This window comes from Canis lupus, chromosome 30 (genome assembly GCF_048164855.1).
Source record: "Canis lupus baileyi chromosome 30, mCanLup2.hap1, whole genome shotgun sequence".
Lineage (NCBI taxonomy): Eukaryota > Metazoa > Chordata > Mammalia > Carnivora > Canidae > Canis > Canis lupus.
The window spans coordinates 42,717,068-42,729,347 of record NC_132867.1 but is presented as its reverse complement, the minus strand read 5'-3'; the positions used below and the strand labels follow the sequence as shown (position 1 = coordinate 42,729,347).

General features: G+C 66.9%; 1 protein-coding gene across 22 annotated transcripts in view; it reads right to left on the bottom strand.

Moving 5' to 3' along the window:
• The window catches only part of PCBP3 (poly(rC) binding protein 3), a 250,340-nt gene that overhangs the window by 18,998 nt on the left and 219,062 nt on the right, over positions 1-12,280 (bottom strand). For 12 of the 22 annotated variants that reach the window (XM_072807227.1, XM_072807232.1, XM_072807245.1 and 9 more), the window contains 7 exons: positions 10,213-10,367; positions 9,217-9,240; positions 8,661-8,693; positions 8,288-8,404; positions 7,233-7,364; positions 6,292-6,420; positions 2,038-2,181 (listed from right to left, as the gene is read on the bottom strand). In XM_072807227.1, the coding sequence (XP_072663328.1) occupies positions 2,038-2,181; positions 6,292-6,420; positions 7,233-7,364; positions 8,288-8,404; positions 8,661-8,693; positions 9,217-9,240; positions 10,213-10,367 (734 nt within the window). The remainder of the gene's footprint in view (positions 1-2,037; positions 2,182-6,291; positions 6,421-7,232; positions 7,365-8,287; positions 8,405-8,660; positions 8,694-9,216; positions 9,241-10,212; positions 10,368-12,280) is intronic. The other 10 variants (XM_072807242.1, XM_072807241.1, XM_072807239.1 and 7 more) reach the window with 4 other exon arrangements.

Here is a 12,280-nt window from a genome sequence, read left to right as displayed (position 1 = left end):
CCACGCGGGTCTCTGTGCTGCAGCCCGAGGGGGCACGTCCCCCCGCCCCGTGTCCACGTGTGCACCCGAGGGGAACCCCAGGTCAGCGAGGGTCCCGTCTGGGGACCGCACACCGAGGGGCGGGGCCAAGGTGCGGCCAAACCATGGCTTTTGGATCTGCAGGGAGCACCGGGGGGAGCCCCGGGCACGTCACGGTCGCCAGAGGCGTTCCGAGGGGTAGAGGGATCTTATCAGATGCTCCAGGTGAGGGGGGAGCTGTGCACACGGAGGTAGGGGCGTGGCCCTGCGGTTTGCGGAGGTGCCACCAGGCACCTGCTCCGACGTGTCACCACCTGTAACGGCCCCGGGACACGCCCGCTGCCACAGGCCCGTTAGGTCGGGGCCCGTACGTCCGCGTGAGCTGCACACGCTTCCCGGCAGGGCAGTTCTTTGCCCGGGCGTCTCTGGCTCGCTCTTACCCAGGGAATTCTGAATTCTACTTGAGGCGTGAGCCTCTCCCGGGCTCTCTGGACACAGGGAAGGTATAAAAGTCTGGACGAAGCGTCACCCCGTGTGACCTGCCTGTGATGCAGGGCTGATGCCCCTGGCGGGCACCTGGCGGGCACCTGCTGGCCGGTGGGCCTCCCGGGCCCTGGAGGGCCAGAGGCGCGCATTCCGGCACAGCGAGGTGCAGGCCACGGCTCTCAGGGCCGGGCTCAGATCGCATTCACGCCCCGTTTCTCAGCGTGTGCCGTGGCTCCTCTGTCCCCGCAGGGCCGAGAAGGACCACTGGCGAGAACAACTGTCCCAGGGGCACAGATGCAGGTGCCTATGGCCTGAGCACAGCCTGGGGACAAGTGCCCATGACGGGGGTGGCCTGGCCGCCCTGGGCTCCCATGGCTTCCTGGGCCCCCGACTGTGCTAAGGCGCCTCCCTTTGGGCTGAAGGCCTGTGCTTTGCCACGTGGCGCCACCGTGGGTTTGTTCACGTGTCTGGGTCCAGGCCACTGGACTGTCTGGGTGCCCCTCGGTGCCTCTGGCCCTTTCTGACCTGCAACATGGGGCTGTGACGGGAGGGCACAGCGACGTGAAGGGTCCAGCCCAAGGGCAGGGCTGCCGGGAGACCTCGGCGGGGGGGCGGGGGGCTGGAGGGAGGCCCTGGGGCAGCGCCCACGTACTCCCTGTGGGGAGCTGCCCACATGCTGCTCGTGGGGGTCTCTGCCCCTCGTCTAACGTGTGCGTTTGGAGGATCTGATAAGATTCCTTTAAAATGCAGACAGATTTTTATCTGACTTTGTCAATGAAAAAATCATGACCGTTTCCGCCCGACCTGGGTCACCTCCGAAAATTCCCCGTCTTCACTCTCCCTCCAACAGAGACACACGTCACCGCCAGCTGGACGCAGAGCTCCTCCAGGCACCACCGGCCGGGCGTCGTCCGGGGCCCTCCACCCCCGCTGTCGTGACCCCGGGGTGTGTGGCACGGGTGCCCGATGGCGGGTGGGCCCTCGCGGGGAGGCGTGCCCCGCCCCTCTCCCCGGCTCTCTAGGCCCCGCTGATGAACTGCCGGCCTCGGATGCAAATCTCCCGGCGACGCCTGGCCGCCCAGGCTCCGGGCCGGCGGGGGGAGGGGGCCAGCGGCTCTGGGCACAGCCGCAGGTGTGCAAGCAGGTGCTCCCGGCCCGGCTGGCTGGGGCAGGGCGGGGCGCCCGGCTGGGCCCCCCTTCCCTGTCCCCAGGCACCCCCGCACAGTGGAGCGTGTGCTCCAGGGGGAACGGGACCCTGCTCTTGCAGCTCAGCTGCTTCAACCTGGAGCCACGGAGCCACGGGGCCACGGGCACGCCCCACCCCTCCGCTAAGCTAGATCTGGGCCTGGGCAGGGGCGCGGTCCTCCTGTGCCCGGCCCGGGGGAGGACACTTCCAGGGCCCAGCGCCGCGGGGTGCCCCCCCCCCCGCCCCTGCCCCGAGCCGCCAGGCCGCGGGCCGGGAGAGCTCTGCATCCAGCGCGGGTGGGGTGGGAGACGTGCACGTGACAGGGGAGAAAACCTGAGTGCACTAACGGGCAGCGGCGGGGGCTGCAGTAAGAGGCTGAGGTTGGCAGTGGAGGCCGCGAGCGGGTCGGCTCTTACCTGACCACCTGCAAAAATGACAGGGGTGGAGGCGGGCTTTGGGCGGTAGGGGATGGTGGCACCTTTCGGTGGGGACTAGGAAAAGGGACAGGAGAGGGAGAGAGAGCATTAGAGCAGCTTCGCAGGCCAGGGCCTGGTGAGGGGGCCTCCTTCCCGAGCCCGCCCCCGCGCTGCCGCCCGCCCCGCCCTGACCCCAGGCTGCGGCGGCCCCGGACGGTGGGGACACCCCGCAGCAGGAGGGCACGCCATGGGGACCCTCCTGGGGCCGCCTCTCTCCTCCAGGCTGCCACCAACCCCGCGGGGTGCCCTGCCAGGTCCTGACAAGGCGGGGAGAGAGGCCAAGACCCTGCCCGTGCTGGGGGCTGCGGGCTGTGTAGATGGGCTGACCCTGCCCGTGCTGGGGGCTGCAGGCTGTGTAGACGGGCAGACCCTGTCTGTGCTGGGGGCTGTGGGCCATGTGGACGGGCAGACCCAGACCCTGTCTGTGCTGGGGGCCGCAGGCCATGTAGACAGGCAGATCCTGCCCACGCTGGGTGCCACAGGCTGTGTAGACGGGCAGACCCAGGCCCACCCATGCTGGGGCTGTGGGCCGTGTAGACAGGGAGATCCTGCCCATGCTGGGGGCTGCGGGACGTGTAGATGGGCAGATTCTGCCTGTGCTGGGGGCTGTGGGCAGTGTAGACAGGAAGATCCTATCTGTGCTGGGTGCCGCAGGCCATGTAGACAGGCAGATCCTGCCCATACTGGGTGCTGTGGGCCGTGTAGACGGGCAGATCCAGACCCTGCCTGTGCTGGGGGCTGTGGGCCATGTAGATGGGCAGATCCTCCCATGCTTGGGGCTGCGGGCTGTGTTGACAGGGAGATCCTATCTGTGTTGGGGGCCGTAGGCCATGTAGATGGGCAGACCCAGACTCTGCCCATGCTGGGGGCCGCAGGCTGTGTAGACGGGCAGACCCAGACCCTGCCTGTGCTGGGGGCCGCAGGCCATGTAGAAGAGCAGACCCAGACTCTGCCCATGCTGGGGGCCGCAGGCTGTGTAGACGGGCAGATCCAGACCCTGCCCGTGCTGGGGGCTGTGGGCCATGTAGATGGGCAGATCCTCCTGTTCTGGGGGCCGCGGGCCGTGTAGACAGGCAGACCCTGCCCCTGCTGGGGACTGTGGGCCATGTAGATGGGCAGATCCTGCCCATACTGGGAGCCGCGGGCCATGTAGACAGGCAGGTGGCCGCCTGAGGGCCGGGGTGCTGTCGCTCTGCACGTGGGCCAGCCTGGCTGTGGTCCTCTGCGAGAATCTCCGTCCCCGTGCCGTGCTCGGGGGAAGGCTGGGCTTGCTGGGCTGCTCCGCCACGGGGGCCCCATGCCCAGAGCCCCCGAGCCTCACTGGGCCGGGCTCACGATGCTCAGCAGGCCTCATCGCAGGAGGGCTAGAAGCACCTGACTCATATTAACAAACAGGCAACTTTTTAAGAAAGCTTAGGGTTCAAATGAAGTAACTTGCAGTCGTGATGAGCGCTGCCATCATCTCCTTTGCGTGTTCTGTGTCCAGAAGTGCAGGACCTCTGTCTCGCGGTGAACGATACCCCCCAGCACAGGAGTCAGCCAGGGTCTGCTAAGGTGAGCCTAGGGCCTTGCGCAGAGGCCCCAGGGCAGGAGGGGCCAGGGCGGCCTGATGCCGCCGGGAGTCGTCCAGACCACGGCCCGCACCCTGGGTGACGACCTGAGGGCCCCGCCTGGGAGACACAGCACAGAGGGCGTCAGAACAAGCCGGGCCGCGCGATGATGGGCACGCGGTACGACCGTGAGCGCGTGGTTTGACCTTGCACTGACTTGGGGTGCCGCGTGACCTCGGGAGTCTGTGGGGCCAGGGCCGGGGGTGCCGCGTGACCTCGGGAACACGGCGCAGCCTTGCTGTGAGGTAGGAAGGGCTGCTGAGGGGCCTGCGAGCTGACCCAGGGCGGCTGATGCCTCCAGGGTACGCAGGGTTCAGGGTTTCTGCAGTTTCTGACCAAATGCCTCCAGAATCCTCTCTGTGCGGCCAGGGATCGCTGCAGCCTCAGAGGAGACCGGGTTCCCAGTGGCATACCCACGACTAAGCCGGGCTGGCTGGAATGACCGTCTCCCTGCACCCGCCGTCCAGCTGTGCCCCGTCCCCGCACAGGCGCCCCGCTCCATGGTGCCCGCTGGCCCCGCCGACGGCAGCCCCGCCGTCCCAGTACCGTGCGTGTGAGTCTCGCTGACATCTGACAGGAGAGAGGCCCTGGGAGCACAGCGGGCACTGCCGGGCGGGCTCCGGGGTGCCGAGGGTGCTCTCCACGGGGCCCCACGGACTTCCTGCCCCTGAGGGCACTGAATGGCCATTCAAGGGTGTGCGGCCACCCCAGAGCTAAGCCCGGAAGTCCTCTAATCTTTGCTCTGTTTGTTCGGCTGTTCTTCACTTAAAAATAGGCTCAACTTGGGCAGCCCCGGTGGCTCAGCGGTTAGCGCCGCCTGCAGCCCAGGGCACGATCCTGGAGCCCCGGGGTCCAGTCCCGCGTAGGGCTCCCTGCGTGGAGCCTGCTTCTCCCTCTGCCTGTGTCTCTGCCTCTCTCTCTCTCTCTCTCTATGAATAAATAAATAAAATAGAAAAATAAAAAAGAAATAGGCTCAACTGTTCCTAGGCACGGTGGCTCCTCCTCCCCTGGAGAGACAGCAGCTCCCCCGCCGTCGGAGCGCTTCGGGACCCGGTGAGAGCGAGGTGTCGCCTCGGCCCTGTGTTTGCCATTCACGCCTGCCACGTGGGCTTCACGGTTCAGAGTCGCGTGAGCCTCCCGGCCGTCGGGAAGGACACTGGGCCGTTGCAGCCCCAGCCCGGGGCACCGGCGCCCACGGCCGCATCTGCAGGGCCACGTCTGACCGCGAGTGTGGTGCGGGCGACACCACTTGGGAGGAGTCCTGGGGAGACCGTGCGTTTTGTTCCAGCCCTTGCTCTTGGACGTGGGAGGCTGTGTCCTTCCTGGAGTCGTTCCCGCGACTGTGCCCTCTGCAGCGCCGCCGCACTCAACGGGCGTGTGCTCGGGCCAACGGGCACCCGCCAGTGCGGAGGAGGGCACAGCCCGCTCGCTGCCTCTGGGGTCCCAGCAGCAGGGGATGGAAGGAAGGGCAGATGGGCGCCAGCTGTCGCCGGGACCGTCAGGACCACAATGTTTGGAAAAACAGTTCTGACTTCACAAAATATACTTCAGGGGAGGAAAAAAAAAACCTATGCAATTGTTTTTTTTTTCTTTTTTTCTTTCTTTTTTTTTTTTTTTTTGCAATTGTTTTAAAGAGCTGGACGTGGGTCTGAACAGCAAAGAAAGGACAAAAGAGGGGATCCCACAGATGCTGGCCGAGGCACAGCGCCCTTGGGAGGCCGCGGCCGGGGAGCCCCGGTGCAGGGCCGCCCCCACGGGGACCCCAGCTCCCAGCATGGCCGTGGGAGCCGCAAATCCTTCGCTGTGGCCCACGACCAGCAGCTGGTGAGAGCGTCCGTGCATCCTGCTGCACCTGCGGTATTGGCTGCAACTTAAGTCGCAGGATTTTTTTTTTTTTTCTAAAAAAATTTCAGGAGAGGCTTTGGTCTCTCTCAGCCGTTCTCTCCTCTGCTTCTCCTTTGGTTCAAACCGTTCTGTTTACTCCTCCCTGACTTTGCAACTTGGCATTTTAGCTGCTTTTCCTCCTTGGCGCCCGGTGGGGCTGCAATGCCTGCAGGCGTGGCGAGCACGGGCCTCCTGCCTCCCCTTCCTCCGTGGGCCCGGGACAGCGGGATCCTGCCCGCAGCGGGCAGCGTGTCCAGCGCAGACCTGCACCATGGTTAAGGCCTGACCCTTTATGAGGCCCCTCGCCCTGCAGACTAGGGACTTCTCCTCTGATTGCGACCTCACACGTCTGCTTCCCTGGCTCCCCAGCCACGGTGATGGGCACACCCGGGGGGACAGGCACCCGCAGCTGTCCCTCCCGCGGCACCTGCACACCTAGCGAGGCTCTCGCTCAGGTCGCCTTGGGCCTGGGGGTGGTCTCGGGTCGTGCTCCTGACCCCCGGCCCCCACACAGCCCTGACCACGTGAACTCTCTGGGCCCCGGCCACGTGCCACAGCCAAGACAAAGCAGCCCCGGCCAGTGTGGCATGAGGAGTAGGCCGGCGGTGAGCCCTGGACGCCCAGACTGTACCTCCAGCATGACCACACAGATCTGCTTGACGCACTGGATGATGGCGTCGGGGGTCCCCGAGATGGTCACCGCCCGCTCTGTGGAGTTGGGCAGCATGTCCCCAGCCACCTGGACCTGGGCACCTGTGGACTGCAGAAATGAGACATTGGAAGGGGAATGGGAGGGGCGGGGGTGGTGGTGGCGGCCTGTGCTGGAGCAGCGCTCCTGGGTTCTCAAGACGCATCGTGTCGAGGGTGCAGCACATGACACCCACCCCGAAGGCACCCCTCCATGCCCGCCTGGCACCCCAGCCCTCTGCGTGTCCCCTGGGGCCCGTGGGCAGGGCTGGTCCGGCGTCTCAGCCTGCAAGGGGCATTTGCAGAGGTGGAGACAGATATGGAATCACTTTTTTTCAATACGTGGAACTTTCTCGTCCTGTGGAGCCGGAGGTCACAGAGCAAGATGGATTCTAGAGGGGCCTAAACTCTGCCTGTCTTTCCTTGACGGAACCAGGACGGGGTGGCCGCCCGCCTTCTGGAGAGGGAAGGATTCAGGCTTTCCCTGAATAAAGGACCAGGAACATAAAGCCTGCACGTCCCCAGCCTGCTGGGTTGGCTCAGGCCTGTGGTCCCCGGAGGCACCTGCCTGGGGGCAGAGAGCGCAGCCTCCACGGCCTGGAGCCACACGACGGGGAGGCGGGGTGCTGCCCCCTGCCCGTGCGGGACGGCCCGGCCTGCTCCTGGTTGGGGTGCACAGCCCCCTGGCGGGTGCCCGGCACCCCCGCTCACCCGTGAGAGGCTCCACGCACACTCCAGGGCTTCCCCCGGCCCATCCTTCGGTGTTTGGATGGCTCTTCCCTACCGTAAGCTCATCCCGGCAGGGCGCGCAGTTCCGGGCCTCCCCGGGGGCAGGCCTCACCCTCCCGGGGGTGGGGCACCAGCGGCTGGGGAGGGTCCTGTTACCTCTCTGATCTCCTTGATCTTGGAGCCGCCTTTGCCAATGAGGGACCCACACTGGCTGGCAGGGACCACCAGCCTCAGTGTCACCGGTGGTTTGCTGGTGGCAGGGCTGTTGCTCATAGAGTTAATGATGTCCTGGGGAGGGAGAAAGACACACGTGGGGGCCTGCGGCGTACACACCAGTGAGTGCAAACGCCAGGCTCGGGGAGAGAGAAGCTGGTGGGACAGGGTCCCCGCGCCCAGAGGCACATGGTCTGGGGTGGGGGGGGCTCAGGGAGGACAAGTGCAGGGACTCGGGTGCTCCCAGGCAGGCTCCCGGGCAGAGGCGCTCGGTGCACAGTGTGGCAAACGGCTGGGTGTCCAGAGGACGGACGCCGCGGACACAGCGGATTATGGAGGCTCGAAGGCCAGCTGAGCTCAGAAGGGCAACGAGAGGACAGCCAGGTGGAGCGAAGGGGACCCACACCTGCCACCCACGTGCAGACCCACAGGCCGCTGCGGCCGCGGTGCTCCCGTGGACGGGCAGGGACGGGCAGTGCGGACGGAGCCTGGACCCGGGCCCTGGCCTCTGCCCGTAGGGCGCGGCCCGGCGTGGAGGGGCTGGACACACAGGGGGCGCGCTCTGGAGGGAGATTATTCCTCAGCTCGATCGCCCTTGGAGTAAAAACACTGGCTGCGTCTCTATAAAACCTCTGGGAACTTAAACAGCATCAGAAACACACGAAAACCTTGATTTAACCTGCTAGCACAGCTACAGACGAGCCAGGCACGGGAGCGCACGCGTGCGGGGGTGTGCGCGCCGGCGGGATGGTCCCGGTCCAGCCCGTGGCCAAGCTCGCAGCCCGGGGAGGAGCCGCGGGGGCGGCTGGGGCTCGTGCCGGGCGCTGGGCCCACGGACACGTGAGGGGGGTGACGGGGGTGACGGGGGGAGGGTGCTCAGCCGCCAGGGGTCTCTGCTGGGCCGCGGTGCGCCCACGTCCAGACACAGGGATGGCCCCAGAGGCCCAGCGGAGACCGTGCCCCCCCCCAGCACGCGGGGTCCCTGGGGCCGACCTCACCTCCTCAAACTTGTAGGCAATCATGGCAAAGGCCTTGAAGATGGCGTCTGTGGGGCCCGTGATGGTCACGATTCTCTCGGGGCAATTTCCCTCAGAGATGTTGATCCTCGCGCCGCTCTGGAAGGGGGGGCACACCCGGGGCAGCGTTACGGGGGGCAGTACCGGGCCGGGCTCCCCGGGCCTCCAGCAGCCGCGGCACGAGCCCCCCCACTCGCCCCTGCGGTCCCCGAACGGGCCCGACCGCGGGGGTGCAGGCCAGAGGGGCGCGGCCGTGGCGGGGCTCCCGGGGCAGGACCCTGGCCTCCCGCCTCCCGCCTCCCGCCTCCCGCCTCCCGCCCGCCCACAGCTGGGACTCCATGGCCGGCCCACTCACCTCTTCCCGCATCTTTTTCACAGTCTCTCCTTTCTGGAAGAAAGATTCAGACAACGGGTTGAGGCGTCGCTCTGGGCTTCCGCGCGGGGTCGGGGCCCGGGGCCGGCAGCAGCCCTCACGGGGGGCCGAGAGCCTGACGGACGTGCACAAGCCGCCGAGGGGCCCCTCAGGGGAGGCAGCCGGGCCCTGGCCCACTTGGGGTCAGTCTCACACCCCCACATCCCTCGTCCTCGTCACGGGCAAAGGGGGGCCAGGCCAGGGCGGGCACGCCCTTGAGGGAGGGCCTGGAGCACGAGGCGCCCCGACACCTGCCCCTCCCACAGGCTTTCGACTCCCAGATCTGCGCTCGCGCTCCCCACGGCCGCAGGGGCCACCGGGCACACGTCGGGGGAGCAGAGGCGCAGGCCGCGGGGCGGGGGCGGGGGGGCCGGGGCTGCTGGGGGCCTGGGATTCCAGCGGAATCCGCGTCCGCGGCGCACACCGCTGCGTGGCCTGCAGCCGGCACAGGCCCGCTGGCTCCGGCACCTTCTCAGCCCAGCAGAGGCGGAGCAGTTACCTTCCCGATGATGCTTCCAACTTCCTGCAGGAAAAGAATCACAGAAAGATGATGTCACAGCAGCGGGAGAGACGCCTGCGGCAGACGCTGTGTGGCAGCGAGGACGGGGCGCAGGACGGCCAGGGAGTCTGGGGGCTCCTGGTGCCCGTGTGGCCTCGGTCAGACCCAGGCCCTGCCTGTGACGGACAGACGCGCAGAAGCAGGCGGACAGCTGCCTACAAGTGCGTCAGGAGGCCCCCGTGGTGCACGTCAGGCCCCAAGGACCACCCCCCCCGACCTGTGATGTAAAGGTGATAAGCGCCGCCACCGCCTTCTCACGGTTGAGGAAGCCGCCTGTGCAGACGCCCGTGGGCACGGCCCCGCGGTTCTGGAGCCCGGAGCCCGCTGCAGCGGGGACTCGCTCCTGGCCAGGCCGCACGGCACCTCCGTCGGGGTCACAAACACCCCCACCCCCCCCACCCCCCGGTGCCACAAGCCAGCCGGCTTCCCGCCCCGAGGGGGGCCTTGCAACCACACTCATTGCCCTTATTGCAGGGAAGGCCTTGGTAGTGACAACGCTCCCGGCGAAGCTCCAAAGTCCCACGGGGCCATGGGAGGACGGGGAGGGGGCGGCAGCAGCCAAGGCGGCTGGGCACAAGGCGGCGACCCTCGGGCGGCCGCGGCGCCCCAGCTCCCGGGGCAAGGTGATGCCCGTGGCTGCCGCTGCGGCCCCCGGAGGTGGTGGCGGGCGCACTCCCAGCAGCTGACGGCCTCCAGCAAGCGCCACCCACACTCGGGAGACGCCAAGGGGACTGGGGGGGTCTCATGGCACAAACACACGACAGACGGAGGACTCAGGGCCGTGCCTGTGCTGCTGGGCTGGACTTGGGGGTAGGAACTCACGGGGCCCAGTCTATAGGGACAACACGGAAATACGGTTTACGCACACGTGCACATACACACACGTGATTGTACGGACACAGAGGATACGCGACTCGGCGGCCTCGGGCTCCGTACCTTTCCATGCATCAGCAGGCGGATCGTCAGGGTCACGTTCAGGCCGCCTTCTGAGACCTTCGACTCCATCTTTCTCCCAAAATGCAGCTGGGGGTGATGGCTTAGGAGGCCGAGGGCGCCGTGAGGAAGGACGGATGGGGCCCAGACGGTGTCACCTGGAACGAGGGGGCACAGCTGCCGCGAGCCGCGAACGCTGTCCACGGCCGCAAGGTCGGGGGCGTCCGGCCCGCCAGGACCTCTGGCCTCTGGGGGGAAGGCGGTGCTGCCCTCGCAGTCACTGCTGGTGACACACCAAGGCTCAGGGAGGCGAAGGCTCCTGGGAGGGCGGCCCCATCCGCAACAAGGCCCGGCCCTGGGACGTGACCTGGGGTGACCTCGCAGGGCTGGGGCGCACGGCAGCCGGGGTGTGGGTTTGGGGAAGCCGGGCAGGGGCCGACTCTGGGTGTGACCAGGCGGGTCGTGGAAGCCCTCTGGCCTCAGCTGCCGCCTCTGTATGGAGGGAAACAGGCCCAGCTCCGCCACCCGGACAGGGCAGGGGTCCTTGTGTGCGGCCACAGCGTTCCCACCCCCGGCCAGGACGTCATAGGTGCTGGTGGCCCCTGCAGGTAGAGAGCCAAGGACCCCCCGTGACCCCATTCCTAAAGTGGACCTAGTGTCTGTTAACCCAACGGCCACACATCTCCCTTATGAAGTCTTCCCAGAAGATGCTCCGCATCCCCGTATCCCAGTCCACGTTTATCGGATAATTTCCGCAGACGATGGGCCTAGCTCTTAGCCCAGCGAGCAAAACGGAGGCTTCACTTTATGATTTACGGGCAGAACACGATGACGGATAATAGGCCTGAAGGACCCCTGGGAGGAGTGACCAGACCGTCCCGACGGGAGCCCCTCCTTGAGGAGGGTTCGGGTTCTCCTCCAGTGTACCTGAGGGACAGGGACCCGTGAGGATCAGGAAGGAAGGTCAAAAAAAAAAAAAAATAAAAATAAATAAATAAATAAATAAATAAATAGGAAGGAAAGAAGAAGGTCAGGTGGGGCCAGGGCAGGGGCACAGCAAGGGGACACGGTAGGACCAGGAGAGGTTCCAGAACAGGCGGGAAAGGTCGCAGAACCAGAATCCCAGGCCAGGCCAGGCCCAGGCGCCGGGGGGATGCTTCGGTCTGCAGGCAGCCTGGGTCACGTGGGTGGGCTGCTCGGGGGGCCCTCCCGGGGGTGCCAGCAGTCAGGGCAGCGAGGAGCTGGAGAGCCGCCCGCCTGGGTGCACGGGGAGGTGTCAGGGCGCAGGCCGTGGGGGTGCCACAGGCCTCCGTGGGGGTGAGGAGTGGCCAGCCTCGGAGGGGGTGGGTAGGCGACGGGGCAGTGGCCGCAGGGTGTGACAGCAGGGTGCTGTCTGGGGGACAGCGAGGGAAGGAGGCCTGGCTGGGGGAGATTCCAGATGACCCGGGGCCCAGGGGTCCCCAGAGGGGCACCAGGTGGACCCCGAGCGCAGAGTGTGCACACCTGCCCGAGTGCACAGCTGGGAGGCAGGTGGGTGCCTGGGCCATGACGGACGGGGCCTTGGGACCTGAGTGACACCAGGGCCAGCTCTGTGGGCACCACCACATGCGGCCCCACGCTTGGCCCGAGTCCCGCAGGAGCCCTGAGGCCCGTGTGCCCCCCACCCTGGAGTCTGGACACCAGCCCTCCGATGCGATGTGGAGTCGTCCATCCACGACTCTGCAGTCGGTCCTTGTTCTGGGGAAGATACCGACGCTCTGAGCAGCAGGGATCCTGACGTGAATGCTCAAGACCTAGCGAAGGTCCTAGGCCAAGTCCTAAAACCACCCTATATGTTAAAGGTGTCTCTGTCCCCCGGCCAACACGGGCGCCACTGGCCCCTTGCGGCCACTTGGATCTGGAACAAGCTCGCCAGCCGCGCCGTGTGCCCCGTCGGCGGGTCTGGCTGCAGGAGGGCACCCGGAGGAGGACCCTCGGCAGGAGGAGACACGCGCTCGATGACTGCTGCGGCAGCAGGTGCACGGCGCTCCCTCTTGCACAGACACCCCGCGGCAGCCGAGGAACCCGCCAA